This window comes from Lynx canadensis, chromosome D4 (assembly GCF_007474595.2).
Source record: "Lynx canadensis isolate LIC74 chromosome D4, mLynCan4.pri.v2, whole genome shotgun sequence".
Taxonomy (NCBI): Eukaryota; Metazoa; Chordata; class Mammalia; order Carnivora; family Felidae; genus Lynx; species Lynx canadensis.
The window spans coordinates 73,298,581-73,322,044 of NC_044315.2; the positions used below are offsets into that span (position 1 = coordinate 73,298,581).

The 23,464-nt window shown below is 46.3% G+C and overlaps 1 protein-coding gene and 1 long non-coding RNA gene across 3 annotated transcripts in view; one reads left to right on the forward strand and one right to left on the reverse strand.

Annotated features, from left to right (window-relative positions):
- LOC115499529 overlaps positions 1-7,452 on the forward strand; it is a 25,563-nt gene extending 18,111 nt beyond the window's left edge. Inside the window, exon 3 of the long non-coding RNA XR_003964186.3 lies at positions 7,386-7,452. This is a non-coding gene — a long non-coding RNA (uncharacterized LOC115499529). The remainder of the gene's footprint in view (positions 1-7,385) is intronic.
- WDR31 (WD repeat domain 31) lies at positions 750-23,326 on the reverse strand. 2 transcript variants are annotated; one of them, XM_030293566.1, is made up of 11 exons: positions 23,248-23,326; positions 17,322-17,416; positions 12,313-12,444; positions 11,617-11,749; positions 9,667-9,741; positions 7,647-7,791; positions 7,449-7,549; positions 5,896-5,963; positions 4,774-4,915; positions 2,748-2,910; positions 750-1,049 (listed from the first exon to the last, which is right to left on the reverse strand). In XM_030293566.1, the coding sequence occupies exons 3-11, from the start codon at positions 12,411-12,413 to the stop codon at positions 889-891; spliced, it is 1,089 nt and encodes a 362-aa protein (XP_030149426.1). In that variant the 5' UTR covers positions 12,414-12,444; positions 17,322-17,416; positions 23,248-23,326; the 3' UTR covers positions 750-888. The 2 variants fall into 2 exon arrangements, with proteins under 2 accessions (XP_030149426.1, XP_032451446.1); XM_032595555.1 differs by lacking the exons at positions 4,774-4,915; positions 5,896-5,963.
- Positions 23,327-23,464: the final 138 nt, after the last annotated feature.

A 23,464-nucleotide genomic window follows, 5' to 3' on the forward strand; every position in this document is an offset into this window, starting at 1 on the left:
TTCTTTTTTTTTAATGTTTATTTTTGAGAGAGAGAGAGAGAGCACGAGTGGGGAAGGGGCAGAAAGAGAGGGTGACACATCCAAGGCAGGCTCCAGGCTCTGAGCTGTCAGCACAGAACCCGATTCAGGGCTCGAACCCCCGAACTGTGAGATCATAACCTGAGCCACTCGGGCGCCCAGAACCTCCCCATTTTCTTATGCACGGAACAGGTTTGACAATTAGGATTCTGGGCAAGGCCCTTGGGCTGTTGGCCTTTCCAAGCCACCTGGGGTCTAATTTTCATGCCACCTCAGCACCGGTCTAGGACGTGCCTCCTTCCACTCTGCGGCTCCTCCGAGTAGAAGCCAAGACTTCTTTCTTGACCTAACTTTGGTTCTTCACCTTGCTGAGGAGCAGTGACTGGAGCTTAATCTCATGTCTGCAATCCATTTCCGCTATGGAGCTGCACTGTCCTTCCCCATCTGGATCACCGTGAGGCTGCCAGAACGGTGTGCCTCCCCCCTGCATCTTCTTCTCTCGTGGAGACATGGAACAGGCCAGTTTGACAGACTCAACCCTGTGTTCTGACTCACAGAGGCCTATCACTCTTACACATGCAGGGCACCATTTGGAGCCATAAACTTGGTTTTTGAAGAGCAGTTCCAAAAGGTCACTGAAAACTGTATTTGGATTTCACCTCGATGGAGAACTTTATGTTTAGTTCATGTTTCTAAACGGCACCTGGGCTTAAAGTGGCTTCTAACCCTGATATGCCTTCTGAGTGGAACTAAGCAGAGAACCCTGGTCCCACATCACCGCCCACCCCCACCCCCCGCAAGATCACAGGGAAAAACAAAGCCACACTGAGAAAGGACAGGCCACGGTTTGAAAGTGAATGTCTCTTGGCCTCAGAATGCTGCCACCTCCCGCAGTGCCAGCCCTTGGCTGTAGTCCACTCTGAGCAGGTGAATTCCTCGGCTGAAACTCGCACACAGCAAGGAGACGGTGTCGCCAACAGCCAGGGAAGTCAAAGGTCCTGATCCGTCCAGGGACAAGGTGAACAGGCAGGCTGGGGGAGGAAGAGGGAACCAGCGGCTTAGGCCAAGAGCGCGGCGTCATGGAACGCGAGGTCTCTGAGAAAAACGCGGGTAAGTAAAGCGCGCGCTACCTGCGTGGAACCCTGTAAGAGCAGCCCCCGCGCACCAGCGGGGAAGTAAACCCGGGGTCAACCGCACGGCTTCAACTACACAGAACGGCACATGGACCAAACAAGATGTGTATCACTCGGAAGCACGTTCAGACAGTTGGGGCCTCACCTGCAAGGACATGTTAACACATTGCCCTCAATTACCACCTGCCCAGAGAGCAAGGCAGGGGCCAGGGCAGAGGAGAACAGATAAGGACACTGATCTCCAGCTGCTGGCCTCTGGGGTCTTGCTCCCTTCAGGACAAAGGAAATTGGGACCCGAAGGGCAGTCTGAGGGCCTCCAGCTGACACAGTCTCCCCCCGTCTCCATCTTGGAGGCCGTAGGGGCACACCTGGTGGGCAGGGCAGCACTTTCAGACCTTGTTCTCCCTGGACACTGAATCCCAAAACAGCTGCACTGGGCAGCTCCGGGTGGGGCACAGCTGGGCTGTCCTCCCTTTGGGAGTTTGGCCCATGTGACCACTAGACATGATCTCACGTCTTTTCTCCGAGGGGGCTCCCTGTCCTCCCCTCCCAGGAGCTAAGTTTCTGGAAGATTACCGTAAGAGGGATTTGTCGTGAGGTTTGCTAGGTTAATACCGTTCCGTGTGTCCGACAGAACCCTGTGTCCAGGACAAGAGAGTATGGGGGCACCTGGGTGGCTCAGTCAGGCGAATGTCCGGCTCTTGATTTTGGCTCAGGTCATGATCTTACTGTTCGGGAGATGGAGCCCCGCGTCAGGCTCTGGGCTGACACCGTGGAGCCTGCTCGGGATTCTCTCTCTCTTCCTCTCTCTCTCTGCCCCTCCCCAACTTGTGCGCACTCACTCGCGTGTGCTTGCTCTCCCTCTCTGAAAAAATAAGTGAACTTCAAAAAAAAAAAAATAGCACGGAGGCAGTGGGGTACTAGGAAGGCAGCTTTCTGGAAGGAAAGAACCCACCACCATCACTCACAGCATTTGCCAATTTTGGGGGTGTAAATACTCCCGCTATGACCGTATTAAACGTTCCTAAATATTTAGCAATCAGCCAGCAGGAGTGGGGTCTGACACACCACTTCACCGTGTTCCCTAAAACATCTTTCTCTCTGGTGCTCTGAAGTGTCATGACCTTGCTGCGACCTCAGACCTTAGCTGCAGCATCAAAACAAGGCAGAGACTTGTTTTTCTGAGACTGTCTTACTTTCTGAGACTATCTTACTCTACCACACCCCCACCAAGAGCTGAGACTCTCATTTTAGTCCTTGAGAAAGGAATTTTAAAGTGGCAATCCTTGTTCTCCTTTCCAGACATTTTGAGCATCACATGTTAAAACCTGGTGAAGAACTTCAGATAGAAAGAATACTAAGAGCCAAATATAGTTGATCTCTCAGGAACTGGTCTATACAACATGGTACCGGGGCTCATGTGGTGATGGCTTCTAGCCAGAGGCTGAACAGAATCCTGGTCCTCCCGTAACCACTCGGGGCCTGGATAGTGGTAGGACACAAGTGGCTTTGTATTTGCTGAGCAATGGAAAGAGTTTCAAGGAAGCTTTTAGGACGCCACGAAGCTTTGAGAAACACCGACAGCAGGCTCCTTACCTCCAGTATCTTGGTTCCAAATCTTCACTTTGCAGTCATGTGATGAGGTGGCAATTGTAGGCATCAAGGCTAATGCTCTTGGTAGAAAGACACAGGATGTGACAGTCTGGAAATGCCCCTTGTATTCACATATTCTATTCCGCGTCTGCCGTAGGTCCCACAACTGCAGAGTAATGACATAGGCTAGCTCATACATGCATACCTTCCAGCTGCATACGTGCTTCGGTCACTGACTTCCATCTCCCCACCTGCTCATGAGCCACCCATTCCTTCCACCTACGTACTCGCATGGCCACCCCTCATCTTCACATCCCATCCACACACCGAATCATCTATCCGTCTAGCAGTTATTTTAAACATCAATTATCTCCAACAACCCTGGGTAAGGGTGTGCCAGGAGAGTTGTTGCCTTCCACAACTAGGGAAGTGAAAGCTCCACGCCCTACAGCATGATGGGACAGTATGGGGTTGCCTACTGTCTTTTTTAAAGTTTTAATTTACTGGGGCGCTTGGGTGGCTCAGTCGGTTTAGCAGCGACTCCAGCTCAGGTCATGATCTCGCCGTTTGTGGGTTTGAGCCCCGTGTCAGGCTCTGTGCTGACAGCTCAGAGCCTGGAGCCTCCTTTCAATTCTGTGTCTCCCTCTCTCTTTGCCCCTCCCCTGCTTGCTCTGTGTCTCTTTCTCTCAAAAATAATAAACGTTAAAAAAATTTTTTAATAAAAAAAATTAAAGCTTTTAATTTATTTAAGTAATCTCTACACTCCACATGGGGCTCAAACTCATGACCTGAGATCAAGAATCACATGCTCTTCCAACAGATCTAGCCAGGCACCTGGGGTTGCCTACAGCTCAAGAGCTGCCTTCTATCAGCCTCTTGGCCCCTGGGGGTCCTGTGGAGACCGCAGAGTCAGGAGCACACTTCTCGTAAGTACACGTAGGCGCAGACTTTCTGATTTATTGTCTACGTGCTGAACCTCGGTGTATGAAGATGAGACTCCACAGCAAAGGAGGTGCTGCCAACCCCACTCTCTCTGATATGAATCAGACCAGCCAGAGAACAACGTGCAGGGAGGAGAGCCAACTGAATTGTGTGCAAAAAAGCATAAAATCACCGGACTCCGTGTAATTGAGGAGAATAACATTCAGAGGGGAGAGTGATCTGAATTGTGTCCAAAAAACAATGAAATCACAGGACGCCATGTCAATTGTAGGAGGTGGAAATGTTTAGCTTGGTGAAGAGATGCTACATCAATAGCCTGGGATTCAACACCTCAACCAACCACTTGCTAGAGGTGTGGTCATGGGGCACCTGGCCGGCCCAGTCGGTAGAGGTGTGGTCTTGTGCAAGAGATTTCAACCTGCCATGCCTCTATTTCCTCATCTGTAAAATGGGGATTATTATAGCATTTAACTCATGAGGTTGTTTAAAGGATTACATGAGATAATGCATGCAATGTGCTCAGGCCAGTGTCTGGCATGTAATGTCTGAAAAAATGGGGGCTGTAATTGTTTTATTCGGACTAGATGCCCCTTTAACCCATATTCTACAATTAGGAATCCAAGGTACTTTGGAGGAGCCGAGGCAATCTAACCCAAAATTAACTGCAAGGAAAGATATATGCGTGAGGGATGGGGTGGGCCCTCAACCAACACTGGGGCTTCAAGCTTTCTGAAGAGCTTGAGGCTGCTTTACTGTGACCACAAGTACAATGGGAATATCCTTGGCTCTTCAAATAATCCCTTCCCTTTCTAAGCCCTGCTGGGAGTAGGGACATTAGAAGGTTGTGTGTTTAGCACCTTTCTATCTTGACTCTCATCCCATCCCTCTTTCTGCTACCGATTCAGAGAGCCCAAGGCTAATGGAGGTTTCTTGAAAGAAGCTTCTGGAATGTAAAGGCTCACTTACAGTATGCACTTGGAATAGGCCTGAGCCATTAGTAGAGCCTGCCTGTGTAGCCAGTATAGACACGAGGTCAGAGTAAGTAATTTGCTCAGCAACCAGACACCTGGACCCCCCAGTCTCTTACCGTGGCTTCACAGCCTTCCCCTCCAAAGCCGTTGCTGCAGGAGATACATTTGTGTCCATCCTCACTGACCTCGCAGTAGGTCTGAATATGCTGCTTTGTGGGAAATATATGCGCTACCTGCAGCCCCCGACTGTCCCATAATCTGAAAGGAATTACAGCAGGAAATAAATCCGTGGTAAATTTGTCTGAAATACCAACTACCATAAGTCTCGGCTCTTGGCTGCTTCGGGCAGTCACGTTAGTCATGATTCACCTAAAAACAGGAGTATGAACCAGATCAAGCTTGGAGACTCCAAAGCTGCCAGGAAATAACCAATTTGAAAGACATCTGAGCTCTTTCTATTTTGAGATCCAGTTAATAGGAATTTAGACCAAGCATCTTAATTGTACAAGTTAATTTGTTAATCTGGCCCTTTGGGATACTGCTTTCAATGGAGAAGAGGATATTTCTGTGCCTGTGATTTAAAAAAAAAATTTTTTTTTAAGATACTTATTATGATCCAGAAGAGCAGTCACCATTCTAGAATCAGATACAAAAGATTTACAGGTCTTGGCCTACCTGGGCCATGGGGTCCATGGGGGAGTTTTTTATTCGATCTCTCATCTCATTTTACCTCATTCCTGCTATTTGCTAAGTAGAATGAATCTCTTCTGAGATCCAAAGTTCCCAGTCATACTTTCTGCTCAAGAACGATTTACTTCTTGACTCCCCTGGTAGGGATTCCGACCCCATTTCCCTAGACAAGGCTTCACCCGGGGGCTGGCACCCAGCGGTGGCAAGTGGAGCCGGGCAGCTCGAAGTGGGGGACAAGCTTAACGTGAGCTCAACGTCCTGAGCTTAATGTGAATACATTCACACAGCGGGTGAGGGGTGTGTGTGGGGGGGGGGGGCAGACAGAATCAGCTGCTTCAGAACCATCCAGGACAGGGGCTTTTTCCTGGCCCGACTTCCTGGCTTCCAACCTCTAACAGACCCCAGCCCCAGAGAACGGCAGAAGCAGAAGGGCAGAAGGCTCTGGAAAGGCACAGCGATGTGGAGAGCGGAGGGGGAAGGGAGTCACGTCGGCACGGGAACCACAAACCTTCACCAGAAACCCTTTCCCAGCTGCTCAGTAAGCCCACCTGATGGTTTTATCTTCAGAAGTCTGTAGTATATATGGTTCCTGGGGGACCCAGCACAAGTGAGTGACCTGGGAAAAGCAAAATTTTCAAAACTTCTCCATACCGAATCATTCCTCTACTGTAATTCCTGTAAACTGTGCTTGGGGCGACTGGGTGACTCAGTCCTTTGAGCATCTAACTTTGGCTCAGGTCATGATCTTGCAGTTTGTCAGTTCAAGCCCCGCATCGGGCTCACTGTCGTCAGTACTGAAGCTGTCGGCGCAGAGCCCGCTTCGTATCCTCTGTCCCCTCTCTTTCTGTCTCTCCCCTAATTTGTGATCTCTCTCTCACTCTCTCAAAAATACATAAACATTAAAAAAAAATCTGCTAAATAACACCCCTGCCCTACTTCTCAAGGATGCTCACTAGTACATTTGACTTGGAGGGGTTCTGTTTTGCAGACACCCACTAGTCATGCTCCACTGGCAAACCCCGGATGAGCAGGAGCAATGGTAGCAGCTCTGGGCCAGTCGTGAGTACCCAAACGCATGCAGGCGCCCAAACACGCAGTAGAGAGTTGCCGGCGAGTGGCCGCTAAGGAGAGCAGCCCCCGTTCTACCTTCTACGTTCTACGGTGGGACCATGAAACCCTAGTCTAAGGCCTCACAGGGTTCAGAAAGAGTGTTCTTTCTCTTCATCCCTTGTAGCCCCCTGCTGGACAGGCATGAAACCATTTTCAAAACAACCCAAGGGGACAGGATTTTCTTCCAGCAACCTCCACAAATGTGGAGGGCATAAGGCAAGCATACCTTGCCATGGATAGTTGTCTTCGAAATTGGAAAAGATGACTATGACTGACATTTGATGACCACTACAGGAACATCTACCATGTCAGGTCACAGGATCCTCCCCATTTTATACATGAAGACATATTCTAATTAACTGTCTTGGGGTAACACAGCTTAAAAGTGATGGATGTTGGGGCACCTGGCTGGTTCAATCAATACAACATGTGATTCTTGATCGCGGGGTTGTGAGTTCGAGCCCCACATCAGGTGTAGAGATTACTTTAAAAAAAAAAAAAGTGATGGGTCCATGATGTGAACCCAGGTATGACTGACCTCAAAGACTGTGGAGTTTATGTACCAGTCTGCTACCAGAAAACACTGGTCTTCATAAACACAGCAAATTATACATAAAGCAAAGGGTCACGCTTATGTCTCTGCACAATGTTACATATACAGAACACAAAACAAGCACAAGTTGTGAGATCCTGGAGGACGAGGACTGTGTCCTGGGCTGCTAACCCTGCTCCTAGCACAGAAGGTAAGGAGTAACTATATTTTGAGGGAATAAATGAGGACACCACTTAAAATTCTGATATAAACTAAACAGAACATCTCAAGAGAGCATCCAATCTGATAACCCTGAGAGGCCGAGTTCGAGGTAAGCAGTAATGAGGACCCACACCTCTACTGCCTGGCCATGGATCTTCTGATCTCTCTCTCCAGGTTCTCTGCCTCACCCCATGCTCCCTCCTGCTGTCCTGCTCTGTTCCAAGTTTGAGTTCCTACCAGGTTCCTGGAGATGGAAGCTGTCTCTGCACACTGGCCGGTCCCAACGTCCCACAGAAGCAGGGTGTTGTCCCGAGAGCCAGTACACAGCTGTGAAGAGTCTGGGGAAACGAGGCAAAGGTGGGTCCGTGAGATGGGCCCGGCACGGGGCTTTTCAGAAAGCACAAGGGCGCTGGGAAGAGATCTGTTTTACTCCACCTGGACTCACGGCCAATCCAGTGACCACCATGGCGTGGCCAGAGAACTGCTGCCTTGGTTGCGAGGGGCCGTGCAAGTCCCACATCATGACCATCCTGTCACGAGAGGCGCTGAAGAACTGGCTCGATCTGTGCACACAGGCTATCTGCTCGAGAGAAAAAAATGCTCCAGTGTGCCGGTCTGATTGGACTTTAAAATGGGAAACAGGGCGGGGCGCCTGGGTGGCTCAGGTGGTTAAACCTCCCTCTCTTATTTTTGGCTCAGGTCATGATCTCCCAGTTTGAGAGTTCGAGCTCCAGGTCGGGCTCTGCGCTGACAGTGCAGAGCCTGCTTGGGATTCTCTCTCTCTCTCCCTCTCCCTCTGCCCCTCCCCACCTCTCTCTCCCTTTATCTCTCAAACTAAATAAATGAACTTAAAAAACTGTTTTAATGGGAAACAGGGGGATGAGGGTGTTAGGGCTTGAGGCTCTTGCATGCACGGCCCTTGGCACGTCAACAACATACTCTGTGCCGCGTGAGTTGCTGGCTGTTGCCCAGTTTCATTCTGGCAGAGTTTCCATCCCGATTCCGATATTTAGTTCATTTAGGGGGATTCCAGAGAGGCAGTTGTAGAAATTGGCCTTCTCTATCATTTCTGCTGCAAGCTCACTCTACCCTGTAATGCTTTCTTAACAAATTAATATATTTTTAAATTTTTTTAACATTTATTTATTTTTTTAAAAAAAAATTTTTTTTTTCAACGTTTATTTATTTGTGGGACAGAGAGAGACAGAGCATGAACGGGGGAGGGGCAGAGAGAGAGGGAGACACAGAATCGGAAACAGGCTCCAGGCTCTGAGCCATCAGCCCAGAGCCTGACGCGGGGCTCGAACTCACGGACCGCGAGATCGTGACCTGGCTGAAGTCGGACGCTCAACCGACTGCGCCACCCAGGCGCCCCAACATTTATTTAGTTTTGAAAGAGAGCCACAGAGTGCAAGCAGGGGAGGAGCAGACAGAGAGGGAGACACAGAATCCGAAGCAGGCTCCAGGTTCTGAGCTGTCAGCACAGAGCGGACACGGGGCTTGGAGTCACAAACCACGAGATCATGACCTGAGCCAAAGTTGGATGCTTAACTGACTGAACCACCCAGGAGCCCCAACAAAATTAATTTTTTTTTAATTTTTTTTTAACGTTTATTTATTTTTGAGACAGAGAGAGACAGAGCATGAATGGGGGAGGGTCAGAGAGAGGGAGACACAGAATCTGAAACAGGCTCCAGGCTCTGAGCTGTCAGCACAGAGCCCAATGCGGGGCTCGAACTCACGGACCGCGAGATCATGACCTGAGCCGAAGTCAGCCGCTTAACCGACTGAGCCACCCAGGCGCCCCAAAATTAATTTTTATTTAATCATTGTTGGCTTTTTAAAAAATTTCCCAACTAGACTGGAAGGTTCCTGTCATTTTTCTGGCTACAGTGAACACACAGGCAGCCTTCAGTACATGCCCCTGTGGAGTTAGGACAGTCAGGGGTGTTATTCTGAGCTGTTCTCTGCTTACCACCTGAGCTATTAAGGGCTTGGTGACAAAATAAAAATCGTGTCTAATAGGCCTGCAACAATGGTTGAGTGAACGGTCTGCTCTGTTTTTCCTCGAGAAAGGTTTCACAGCATCCAATGAAGCCCTTGCATTTTCCTTAAGACTGAATACTCAGGGCGCCTGGGTGGCTCAGTAGGTTGAGCGTCTGACTTCAGCTCAGGTCATGATCTCACGGCTCGTGAGTTTGAGCCCCACGTCGGGCTCTGTGCTGACAGCTCGGAGCCTGGAGCCTGCTTCGGATTCTGTGTCTCCCTCTCTCTCTGCCCCTAACCCACTTGCATTCTGTCTCTGTCTCTCTCAAAAATAAATAAACATTAAAAAAAAAAAATTAAAAATAAATAAAAAGACTGAATACTCAATCACCCTTATTACTCAGAGCTCTTGGATACTCCTTCGTTCAGTTCCAAACTCCCTCCACGAGGATAACCCTTTGCTAAGTACCTTAGTGATTTCTCGTTCGTGTCCTCTGAAACGTCTCACCACATTTCCGGTTTTCCAGTCGTAGGCCACGGCTGTCTGCAGAGGGTCATCACAGTCACCAGAGTCTTTGTAATATTTCAATTTTAAGTGAATTTTTATCTAACTGAAACAACAAGCCATCACTTCATTCCCCACCTAATTTCACCCTCCCTGTCGAGCCTTGGGGCTTTATTGTTGCCTCCCTCCTCATGTGCCCCTACACAGTTTCTTTCCTTTCCTCCTGACCAACCTCTAGGACCATGGGTCACTTCTTGGAGCCTTACTGATGGGTTCAGAGGATACTCCCCAAGGGGAACTGACTCAGGTTGAGGTTCTGGTTGTAGATGCTGAAGTACAATTCTACATGGGATTATAGTCTTTCCCCCTACTTGTATTGTACTTTTATTTTAGTGTATTTAAAAAAATCTCTCGTGGCTCAGTCATTAAGCATCTGACTTCGGCTCAGGTCATGGTCTCACGGTTTGTGAGTTCAAGTCCCACATCAGGGGAACTCGAGCCCTGCTTCGGGTGAGTGCCGTCTCTCTCTCTCTCTCTCCAACCCTCCCCCCTCCTTGCCTCTCCTAGGGATTCTCTCTCTCTCTCTGCCCCCCACCCCGCCCTGCTCACTTACACCTCTTTAAAAAAAATTTTTAAAAATTTGCCATCTTAAAAAAAATCACCATCTTAATAATTTTAAGGTGTGTAGTTCAGTACTGTTAAGTATATTCACACTGTTGAAAAACAGATCACTCTTTTTTTTTCCTAATTTCAAAAAAAAAAACAAACCATAATCCCATCTGCCAGAGAGAATCATTATTAAAACTTTCTTTGTATCCTTTTTCCAGGTGTATACTTTAATATTTTGTTGTAAGCATTTCTCCTCCTGAGCAGGAGACTCCCTGTTTAGCATCCTCTGGCCTGGTCTCCGGTAGTTCATTGCTAGAGAGTTAAGGAGCATGTCAGCACTGGACCTGGTTAAATCCCAGTTTCTTCATTTGTCAAACAGAGAGGCTAACCCTTCCCTACCTACCTTGAACACGTGAAGATCGTATAAATAAAATTTCATACATGTAAGATGATATTGACTTTAAGACGAAATGCTGCCAATTAAATTATGATTACCATGCTTTCTCATCAGTTTTTATTTTAGTTATTTATTTTTATTTTTAAGTAGGCTCCATGTCCAATGTGGGGCTTGAACTCACGACCCTGAGATCAAGAGGTGTACACTCTATGGACTGAGCCAGTCAGACGCCCCTATCGTCAATTTTTAGATGCGTACTGATTTCCAAGGTGCTAAAGTAAAAAAACATGAGCGTCTTAGAATCCGTGAAATACAATGTGAAAATGAGAGGAATTAAAAGAATCACTTTTGCTACCAATGTCCTAGCTGTGAGTGCTGTGATAGATCCAGACGTGGGGGGTGGGGGGGCTTCCTGATCCAAAGTGACAGTGGGAGGAAGGGCCAGAGCACAGAAGGGCGAGATCATGACACACACACCAGGGTAGAGATTTTGACAGAAGAACTGCATGAAAGAGACTGGAAGTCTTTTGGCGATGAGGAACTCCTGCGTCTGTGTGTGGGTATGAAAATGGATTGGTTGGAATAACACTCTGCATTTATAAAAAGCACGTGGGTGGTCTGGCACATCACCAAAGATCTTACCACCCGATCCTCACCACTGTCCTGGGAGGCTGGCGTTATCATCCCCATTTCATGGATACGGAGACTGAGGCTCAAGGCCAGTACACGACTTGCCCAGAGAACAGGAAGAGTCAGAGCAGGGACTTACACCCAGTCTGCCTAAGTCTAAAGCCCATGGTTTTACACGACTCAACACGGCTTCCAGAAATGCAAAACCAGCGCTCCCTTCTCAAATAGCTTCCCACGTCCTCAAGAAGCTGGGTCCCTGTCAAGCACGCAAACCCCACCTTATCTTTTCCTCCAGAGACACACAGGTCTGAGCTCAGGGCAGCAACGACAGACACAGTATCCACGTGGGCTGGGCTATACTCCTGACAAGCTTTAGTTTGAATTCTCTCTTCTACAATTCCGTCGGGCCTGCTAAAGAGAGGACGGCAAATGAGAGGCCCACCGGTATGGAGTGCAGCGGGGCCAGGGGAAGAGGAGGTGGGCTACGGGAGAGGCTGAGGAGAAACCTGGAAAAGGGGTACAGAAAGGAGACCCACGGCCATTGCCAGAAACGGGATTATTATCGCTGAGCACGTTCAGAACGACTGAAGGACTGGAATCCGATAAAGGGGAATCCTGAAGCCAAGAGGCCAGGAGTCTCTGCTCACCCTGGAGATTATTCCCAAAGCTGCGGGGCCCCTCTCTGTGTGGCTGTGGACACTAGCTAATCAACTGTTTCTCATCCACAAGAAAACAGACCCAACTGACTGTTCCGGGAAGGTCATCATTAATCGCTCTGGGCCTTCTCTTTCTTTAGTGGAGAATTAAAAAAAAAAAAAAAAAATTTAAACATTTCATTTTTAAGTAATCTCTACACCCAACAACCTCGAGATCAAGTCACATGCTCTACCGACTAAGGTAGCCAGGCGCCTCTTTAGGGAATTTTAATGCACGTGCTAAACCACGGGATCCCCGTCTGTGTAGGACTGCCGTACCTGTACTTGTAAGTGCTATGTTTGAGTTTGCTTTGCAGTTTCCCCATCACTGCACAGGATCTACACAAAACCTTGCAGGGAGGAGACCAGGGCAGCAGCATCCCTTGTGGCTGCTGGAAGATGTGTCCCCTGCTGAGTAAAAAGAACACGTACTGTTAATTTTGTTAGACATGATAATGGTAGGATGCTTATGTCAACATAAATACTTCTTTTTTTAAAAGATGAATTCATTGGGGCGCCTGGGTGGCTCAGTCGGTTAAGCATCCGACTTCGGCTCAGGTCATGATCTCATGGTCCGTGAGTTCGAGCCCCGCGTCGGGCTCTGTGCTGACAGCTCAGAGCCTGGAGCCTGCTTCAGATTCTGTGTCTCCCTCTCTCTCTGACCCTCCCCCATTCATGCTCTGTCTCTCTCTGTCTCAAAAATAAATAAATATTAAAAAAAAAAAAAAGATGAATTCATTGTGCTCATTCGCTTTTCCTCCTCTCCCTGCCTCCTCTTCAGGCTCTGGGAACGCACCCTCTGGTAGAGCTTTAGCAGATCAGCGAAAACAAAAACAAAAGTAATTAAAAAAATTTTTTTAATGTTTTTATTTATTTTTGAGAGGGAGAGACAGAATGTGAGGTGGGGCGGAGGGAAGGAGCAGAGAGAGACACACACACAGAATCCAAAGCAGGCTCCAGGCTCTGAGCTGTCAGCACAGAGCCCGGAGTGGGGCTCAAACCCACAAACCGTGAGATCATGACCTGAGCCAAAGTCAGATACCTAACCGACTGAGCCACCCAGGCGCCCCAAAAACAAAACGAATTTTAAAAATACAAAGAGGTTTCTCAACAAGTTAAATGTAAAATGTAGAATTGCCGTATGACCCAACAATTCTACCCCTGGGAAGGTAGCCAAAATAATTGAAAATAGGTGTTCAAACAAAAATTTATACATGAATGTTCATGGCAGCACTGTTTCCAATAGCCAAGAGGTGAAAACAACCCAAATGTCCAGCAATGGATGAATGAATAAACAAAATGTGGTATGTCCATACAATGACTATTACTCAGCCAGAAAAAGGAATAATATATTGACACATATGATAACCTGGATGAACCTTGAAAACATCACACTAAGCAAAAGAAGCTAGGCACAAAAGGCTACATATTATATGATTCCATTCATATGAAACATCCCTCATCAGAATCTACATAGACAGAAAGCAGATTAGTGGTTGCCAAGAGCTGGGACGATGGGGGAATAGGGAATGGCTACTTTAACAGGTACAGAGTTTCCTTTATGGATAATGAAAATGTTCTGGAACTAGAAGGTGGCGATGGTTGCATAACATTGTCTATATACTAAGCAATAACAAATTTTATGTTATGCATATTCTACCACAATAAATACTAGGAGTGTGTATTTGAAAATAAAAAATAATTTTCACCAGTGAAGTTTCTTGAAAAGAGCCTTAGTTATTCCAAAAGGTTATAACCTTCCTAGGGTGTCTGGTTTTTTTTTGTTTTTTGTTTTTTTTGTTTTTTTTTTCAACTTTTATTTATTTATTTGGGACAGGGAGAGACAGAGCACGAACGGGGGAGGGGCAGAGAGAGAGGGAGACACAGAATCGGAAACAGGCTCCAGGCTCTGAGCCATCAGCCCAGAGCCTGACGCGGGGCTTGAACTCACGGACCGCGAGATCGTGACCTGGCTGAAGTCGGACGCTTAACCGACTGTGCCACCCAGGCGCCCCGGGTGTCTGTTTTTTTAATAATTTCACATGGGGCAGCTGGGTGGCTCAGTCTCTCAGTCTCTCTGCCCCTCCCCTGCTTGTACTGTGTCTCTCTCTGTCTCTCTGTCAAGTATAAATTAAAAAATAATAATAATTTCACATGACACTTCTCGAAATTAGTGTGCCAGGTCACAGGTAAGAATGAGATACTAGGGACATCTAGCTAGCTCAGTTGGTAGAGTATGCAACTTTTTAAAAAATTAATTCATTTATTTATTTTGAGAGAGAGGGAGGGGCAGAGAGAGGGAAAGAGACAGAATCCCAAGTAGGCTTCTCACTGTCCGCACAAAGCCCCATGTGGGGCTCAAACTCACGAACCATGAGATCGTGACCTGAGCCGACTGACTAAAACCTGGCTAAAACCGACTAAGACACCCAGGTGCCCTGGTAGAGTATGCAACTCTTGATCTCAGGGTCATGAGTTCAAGTCCCATGATGGGTGTGGAGCCTACTAAAAAAAAAACAAAAAAAAAAAAACCAATGAGATGTGAGAGCTAATGACACTAAGTGAGACAATATAGGTAATGACCTAGACCAGCAGTTCTTAAAGTATGATCTGAGGACCGGTGGGGATTCCTGAGACCCTTTCAAGGAGTCTGTATGGTCCTCCTTTTTCCAACCACATCTCTGTGTGAAGCTTGATTTTCTTCTTATACTACAACCCCAGTAACGTTGCAATGGATTGAATGCAGAAGCAGATACAAGAACCCAACCGCCTTATGTGGAAGCCAAACGTGAACAAGAATTGCAAAAATGTAAAACAATGCCACTCTTTTCCAACCAATGTCTTTTAATGTTTTTATTTATTCTTGAGAGGGAGAGAGAGAGACAGAGAGAGGGGAGAGAGAGCCCTGATGTGGGGCTCGAACCCACAGACCACGAAATCATGACCTGGGCGAAGTTGGACGCTTAACCGACTGAGCCACCCAGGTGCCCGTCCAGCCAATTTTTTGTGTGTTTTGGAAAGCACTTTTTTTTTTTTTTTTTTTAATAGGCTTTAAGTTAGGGACTTAAACTCATGATCCTGAGACCAAGAGTCACATGCTCTACCCACTGAGCCAGCCAGGCACCCCTAGAAAGCATGTTTTTCATAAAATTACTTTATGTTAACATGTAATGGGTTTATTATTATTATTATTATTTGAAAATGAATAAGTAAATATTTTTAAAATATCTGTTTTAACATAAAGGGCACCTGGGTGGCTCAGTCGGTTAAGCGTCTGACTTCAGCTCGGGTCATGATCTAATGTTTTGTGAGTTTAAGCCAGGCTCTGGGCTGACAGCTCAGATATTGGAGGCTGCTTGGGTTCTGTGTCTCCCTCGCTCTCTGCCCCTCCCCCGCTCGCACTCTGTGTGTGTGTCTGTCTCTGTCTCTCTCAAAAATAAATAAACATTAAAATATATTTTTTAATTAAAAAACTTCTTTCAAATATCTGTTTTAATGTCAATAGGTTGCAGGGTAGAACCCAATATATAACTTACATTAACAAAGCTCTTTGAGATCCCCACTAATTTTCAAGAGTATAAGGAAGTCCTGAGGCCAAAAAGTTTGAGAACCACTGGCCTACAACTTAAGTAATGTCAACAATGGGTGGTATATTAGAATAAATAGAATTATTGTTTTTCAGATTTATTTGCAATGTCCCCAACAACTACTAAGGCTAGAACTAAGACAGGTGAGTTAGACATTCAAAGACGCTAATCCACACATTCACTCAGAAAACACCTCCCAAACACCCAATCTGTGGAGCTCTTATACTGGTGGCCGGTGAAACAGGAAAAAAGTGACAGGAAGACATGGCCAGTGTGCGTTTATCTGCTGGGACTGAAGATCTGATGAGGGGCTGATCTCAGCTACTCTGGGTCATGTGTCCACTACAACTAGCTCTTCCAGAAGCCAGACGGTAGAGGGAAGTAAATGGGGGTGGGAGTCCCATCTCCTCTGTGACTCTGTTTAAAGTTTAGGAGATGAGTTTCTTATGGGCATGACTGGCCCAGCTCTAGGAAGAATGGTCTCCAGGAAGAAAAGCAGCTAAAATTCACCAAGTATTCTCAGTCATACCATTAAAAAACACTGTTCCAGGGGCACCTGGGTGGCTCACTGGTTAAACGTCTGACTTCGGCTCAGGTCATGATCTCATGATTTGAGCCCCACGTCAGGCTCTGTGCTGACAGCTCAGAGCCCGGAGCCTGCTTGAGATTCTATCTCCCTCTCTCTCTGCCCCTCGTCCGATTGTGTTTTCTCTCTTTCTCTCTGTCTCTCTGTCTCTCTGTCCCTCAAAAATAAATAAATAAATAAATAAACAAATAAATAAATAAATGTTAAAAAGAAAGAAAAAAAAAAAACAGGGCACTTGGGTTAAGCATCTGACTTCGGCTCAGATCATGATCTCATGGTCCATGAGTTCGAGCACAATGTCAGGCTCTGTGCTGACAGCTAGGAGCCTGGAGGCTGTTTCAGATTCTGTGTCTTCCTCTCTCTCTGCCCCTCCCCCCCCAAAAAATAAACATTAAACAATTAAAAAAAAAAAAAAGTTTTCCAGAAGAATTTCAGCTTACACTTTGAGAAACTGCCAGCACTGACCTCCTGACAATACGGGTAGCCAGTACAGAAGCACAGTGCAGTGAAAAGAACATGGTGCGTGCCAACAAGAGCCCTGGCTCCAGCCCCAACCCTGCCTCATCCTACTGTGTGCCCTTGGGTTCCTCCATTTCCTGCTCTGCACCTCGGCTTCCCTATCTGTAAATGAGGATACCAGATTAAATAATTTTTAGTAGACTGTGTACTCCATAAGAGGAAGGACTCTCTCATATTCATCTTTGTACCTCAAGTGGCTTGCACAGTATGGCAAAAACATTTCTTGTTAAGTAGCGAATCTAAGGTCCCTTCTAGTTCAGACATCCTAGGATTCTCTATAACGGGCATATGATATGCTGACAGAAAAAATTCCAGGATAACTTTCAAAATTCTGGGATGTTGTATTGCTTATAGGTAGATAGAGGCCACAGGGCTTCCAATCTGCCAGCGTAGCCCATTTTTCAACATTATCATCAAACTGAGGACAGATGCCATCCATAGATCTAGGTCACCAAAAACAGCAAATGCTCTAAATGGATTGGCTTTGTTTAAAACTGATTGGATTCTTAGCTGATAGCATCTGGAGAGCCACATTTCCCACCTGAAGAGCATTCACAGGACATTCTAAGCGAAAGATAACTTTTGGAATGACTTACCCCCAAACCAGTAGGATTTTCTGGGTGAGCTGCCGTATTCAATGCTTTGTAACATGTATCTTTGGAAAATAGTACAGGCAGCCACTTCCTAATCTCTGTAATTATTGAAAAGACGCTTAAATTAATCTCTTCTCTAAGCATGTTTGTTTGCACTGAAAGGAGATTCACAAGGTAAATAAAGACTTTGTTTAACTAAACAGATTGTTAAGTGTAGTTTTCCCACACGAAGAAACAGGTATCTTACAAAATTCCAAGATCATATAACTGGCACATTTCTAAAATTTAGGGAAAGTATACCAAAATGTTAATTATATATCTATTTTAATTAGTTAATTAATGAATTAAAGTTAGTTCTATACCCAATGTGGGGCTTGAACTCACCACCTCAAGATCGAGAGTCACATGCTCTACTGAGCCAGCCAGGTGCCTGGATATATCTATTTTTTTTTTAATTTTTTTTTAACGTTTTTATTTATTTTTGGGACAGAGAGAGACAGACCATGAACGGGGGAGGGGCAGAGAGAGAGGGAGACACAGAATCGGAACAGGCTCCAGGCTCTGAGCCATCAGCCCAGAGCCTGACGCGGGGCTCGAACTCATGGACCGCGAGATTGTGACCTGGCTGAAGTCGGACGCCTAACCGACTGCGCCACCCAGGCGCCCCTATTTTTAAATATACAAAGTAGGAGGGTGCCTGGCTGGCTCAGTCAATGGAACATGTGACTCTTGATCTTGGGTCATGAGTTCAAGCCCTGCTTTGGGTGTGGAGCCTATTGGAAGGAAGGAAGGAAGGGAGGAAGATACAAAGTAGGGGTGGGGGGGCACCTGGCTAGTTCAGTGGGTAGAGTACGCAACTCTTGAGCTTGGGGTTATGAGTTTGAGCCCCACATTGAGTGTAGGGATTACTTAAAAATAAATTTTTTGGGGGCGCCTGGGTGGCGCAGTCGGTTAAGCGTCCGACTTCAGCCAGGTCACGATCTCGCGGTCCGTGAGTTCGAGCCCCGCGTCGGGCTCTGGGCTGATGGCTCAGAGCCTGGAGCCTGTTTCCGATTCTGTGTCTCCCTCTCTCTCTGCCCCTCGCCCGTTCATGCTCTGTCTCTCTCTGTCCCAAAAATAAATAAACGTTGAAAAAAAAAATTTAAAAAAAAAAATAAATAAAAAAATAAATAAATTTTTTTGATAAATAAATAAATAAATAAACATACAAAGTAGGATATTTAAAAAAAATTTTGCCTGGCTAGCTCAGTTGGTAGAGCATGAGACTCTTAATTTTTTTTTTTTTTTCAAGAGACACAGTGAGGAGGGGAAGGGCAGAGAGAGAGATCCAAAGCAGGCTCCACACTGCCAGCGCAGAGCCCAACGAGGGGCTCAAACTCACGAACCTCAAGATCATGACCTGGGCCGAAACCAAAAGTCGGTGGCTTAACTTAGGCGCCCCATACAAAGTAGGATATATTTAAATGCATCATTAAACATTTTTGTTTTACTCATAGTACTTCTATTCAAAAAAATTTTTAGATTTTTTAAATGTTTATTCATTTTTAAGAGGCAGAGAGAGACAGTGAGTGGGGGAGAGGCAGAAAGGGAAACAGAGTCCAAAGCAGGTTCCAGGCTCTGAGCTATCAGCACAGAGTCTGATGCAGGGTTCGAACCCACGAACTGTGAGATCATGACCTGAACCGAAGTTGGATGCCTAACCAACTGAGCCACTCAGGCACCTCCCCACTAAATTTTTTTTAATGTTTAGTTATTTATTTTTTGAGAGAGAGAGAGAATATGAGTACAAGTGAGGGAGCAGCAGGGAGAGGGAGAGAGAGAGAGAGAGAGAGAGAGAGAGAGACAGAATCCAGAATCCAAAGCAGGCTGCAGGCTCTGAGCTGTCAGCGCAGAGTCTGATGTGGGGCTTGAACCCCAGGAACCTTTGAGATCATGACCTGAGCCAAAGTCAGATGCTTAACCAACTAAGCCACCCAGACACCCCATTCCAAAAATTTTCAAAGCTGACTGCTTACTTCAGACCTTACTGTTTCTGTGAGAAAGACAATTTCTCCTGTTTACTTATTTTTTTAATGTTTGTTCATTTATTTTTGAGAGGGAGAGCATGCGAGTGGGTGAGGGGTGGGGGTGGGGAGAGAGAGAGAGAGAGAGAGAGAGAGAGAGAGAGAGAGAGAGAGAGAGAGAATCCTAAGCAGCTCCACACTCTTAGCACAGAGCCCGATGCAGGACTCAAACCCACCAACTGTGAGGTCATGACCTGAGTTGAAACTCTCCTGAATTTCCTGAGCACCCCTCTCCTGTTTAAAATAATACTTCAATAAGTATGAATCATAGAATTTGAGATATGGAAGAGTTTTTCAAAAACATCACATATAAACCATTTATTTAATATTTGAAGGGGCACCTGAGTGGCTCAGTCAGTTAAGCATCCCAACAGGGTCTTCATCTGAGGGTAGAGAGTTCAAGCCCTATACTGGGCTCCATACTGGGCATGGAGCCTACTTAAAAACAAAAACAAAAACAAAAACAAAAACAAACAAACAAAGAAAAAAAGATCTGAAGAATCAGGGAAGAAACATTATTTGCTCAAAATTCTAACTAGGTAGGTCTCCTGACTTGTAGTCCAGAATTTCCCTTATGAACATCTATCTACAAAGGAGAAACACAGTTTTAGTGCAGTTTAATAGCTCTATTTTAAGAACTCAAATAAAAAATTCTAATTACCAACTGACAGTGTAGCTTATTCTAATTTTTTTTTTTAACGTTTATTTTTGAGACAGAGAGAGACAGAGCATGAACGGGGGAGGGTCAGAAAGAGAGGGAAACACAGAATCCAAAACAGGCTCCAGGCTCTGAGCTGTCAGCTCAGAGCCCGACGCGGGGCTCGAACTCTCGGACCGCGAGATCATGACCTGAGCCGAAGTCGGACGCTCAACTGACTGAGCCACCCAGGCACCCCAGGGTAGCTTATTCTAAAAATGAAGAGTAAGGGGTGCCTGGGTGGCTCAGTCGGTTGAGCAACCAACTCTTGACTTCGGCTCAGGTCATGATCTCATGGTTTGTGAGACTGAGCCCCATGCTGGGCTCTGGGCTGGTGGCTCAGATCCTGCTTGGGATTCTGTCTCCCTCTCTCTGCCCCTCCCTCGCTTGCGCTCTCTCAAAAATAAATAAATAAAACTTAAAAAAATAATAAAATAAAATAAAACAAAACAAAAATGAAAAGAAACACAGCAGAGTCAGAATAACATTTGATTTAGTGCATCGGCATAGGAATTAGACAGACTTAGGTCTGAATTACAGTCTACTGCGGCCTTGGGCAAATTGCTGAAGCCCTCAGAGTCTGTTTCCCATATGTAAAATGGGATAATATCTCTATCACTGGGCTTCAGTAAAGATTAAAAATAGCATTTACAATGTGCCAGGGACTATTCTAAATGCTTTATATTTATTGGCTCTTTTGATTTGTTCCATGAGCCTCTGAGATAGATGCTGTTACTATCTTCAGTTAGCAGATGAGAAAATCGAGGTGCAAAGATGTTAAATAACTTGCTCAGATTTATAGATAAGTTGCAAATAAGTGGCAGGGCTAAAACTTGAAGGTAGGCGGTCCGACTCCAGAGGCCGTGTTCTCGATCAGCCTACTATACTGCATCTCTATTAAAGCTAGTGCGTAGAAAGCCCTCAGTTCAACCTGGCAAATTGTCAATATAAAATGATGGCTACTAGCATGATGGATATATTAACAATGATCTCGCAGCTGAAAGGAGCAGTTTCTGCCAACTTCACCCTGAATACTACTATTTTTTTTTTTTTTTTAGTTTATTTATTTTGAGAGGGAGAGTGAGAGGGAGCGTGAGCAGATGTGCAGGGGAGGGGCTGAGAGAGAGAAGGAGAGAGAGAATTCCAAGGACTCTCTACACACTCAGTGCTGAGCCCCATTCGGGGCTCAATCCCATGACCTCAAGATCACGACCTGAGCTGTTATCAAAGAATTGGGACACAACCGACTGAGCCATCCAGGCGCCCCTTAATACTACTATTAATACATATATATTAAACATATGTAACAAATATACACAAAGAACATACACAAATAGGTATATGAATCTGAAGGATATTAAAATGAAGCCAATTATGTCTCCTGACCAGAGTGACTGATCATACCAAGAATTCATCAAGTTATATATTATATAACTTAAAGGCAATTTAAAGTCTCAACGACAAGGGCGCCTGGGTGGCTCAGTCGGTTAAGCGGCCAACTTGGGCTCTGATCTCACGAGCCCCACGTTAGTCTCTCTTCTGTCAGCACAGAACCTATTTCAGATCCTCTGCCGCCTCTCTCTCTGCCCCTCCCCTGTGCATGCACGCACATGAGCTATCTCTCTCTAAAATAAACATTAAAAAAATAAAATAAAATCCCAACAACAAAGTATATGTACTTGGGTAATGTCCATGTAGTTGTGATTTATTATGAGACTAATCTAAGAAGTGAAAATACTATTGTTATCTTCCATTGTTTATACTGTGAACACATAATATACTTGACAGGAGGGGCAGTGTCTTGTTCATTTTTTTTTCTTAACGTTTATTTATTTTTGAGACAGAGAGAGACAGAGCATGAATGGGGGAGGGGCAGAGAGAGAGGGAGACACAGAATCCGAAGCAGGCTCCAGGCTCTGAGCCATCAGCCCAGAGCCTGACGCGAGGCTCGAACTCACGGACCGTGAGATCATGACCTGAGCTGAAGTCGGATGCTTAACCGACTGAGCCACCTACGCGCCCCCGTTTTTGTATCTGAGCTTTAAACATAGCCTGGGAGAATGGATGCAGTGCAAATATCTGGGGAATGAATGAATAATTGCACACTAAAGTGAAGAGTCTGCTTGGCAAGAAGTTTTGTTTTTTTTTTTTTTTTTTTAAAAGTAGGTTCCATGCCCAATGTGGGGCTTGAACTCAAGCGACCCTTGAGCTCAGGAGTCGCATGCTCTACTAACTGAGCCAGTCCGGTGCCCTACAAGCTTTTTAAGAACCCAACAACATAAGGGTTCTTTAAAATTGACCAGCAGCAAAACATTCAGTGAAGTTACCTGAGCTTGGTCCCAGATTTTGGTCAGGAGAGGCTGGAGGGGGCTTGGAAAAGCCATAAACTCAATTATTGGCTTTGGATATCCTTGTTGTTTCCAGATAAAACCAGGCCTAAATCTGAATCCCAGAAACCATTGCTGCCCCAATTTGCTTTCCAAAGACCTTCAGACACCCAGTGCAGTATTCTTTGATAGACTCCAGCATATATCCAATTGTTATTTTCCATCAAGAAAGCAGGACTCAGAGGGTTGTGACTTGTTAAAGGTCACAGGAGGCAGAGGTGGGGTAATGGATCTTATTTCCCTGGACTCCTGGTCCACTGTTCATGTAAATGCTGATTTCATATCTCCTTCCCTCTCCCCAAATCTCCTTCTGTACACAAGACATCAAAACGAAAGCTCAAACACAAACAAAACCACAGTGGAAGCACTGGAAGAAGGTCTGATTCGACCCTCTAATGGTAGATAGGGGAAACTGAGGCCCACAGAATAAGTGGGTCTTGCCCAGAGTCTCACAGGGAGTCAGCACTAAGGCCAGAAGTTCCAAGGTTGCCCCAAATTTGGGGGACAACCTGTGTACAATTTTTCCTTCCTGTCTCTTCAGATCACAAATGTCCCCCGTTCTATCCATGTGGACTGCCAAAGCTCATTTTTGATGTGTTGGGGGTGGGGTGGGGTGAGTAGTTCACCCAAACGAGGTATATAATGCCACCCGACCCAAGGCCTGCCCTAGAACTCCCCGCTTTGGCCAGGTGGGCTGCTGCAGCCTGCAAAGCGCGAGGGTTCCCACAGCTCTGCCCGTCCCTCCCGTACCCCTTCCTCCCCCCATCGTGCTCCATACCCACCAGCCGGCTGGCCGGGCCGGGAGCTGGGGCCGGCAGGGGCGCCGAGTGGAGGGAGTCAGCAACCACCACGCTCCACAGCCTCCCATGCCACCGCCCCTAGCAACGAGGCGCGCGTCGCTAGGGCAGGAGTTCCGCGAAAAGCCTCCGGGCGCTCTCCCGGCCCCCGAACTGCAGTTCCGCCCATCTGCCGTCTCCCCGAGGCCCGGCCCAGAGCACC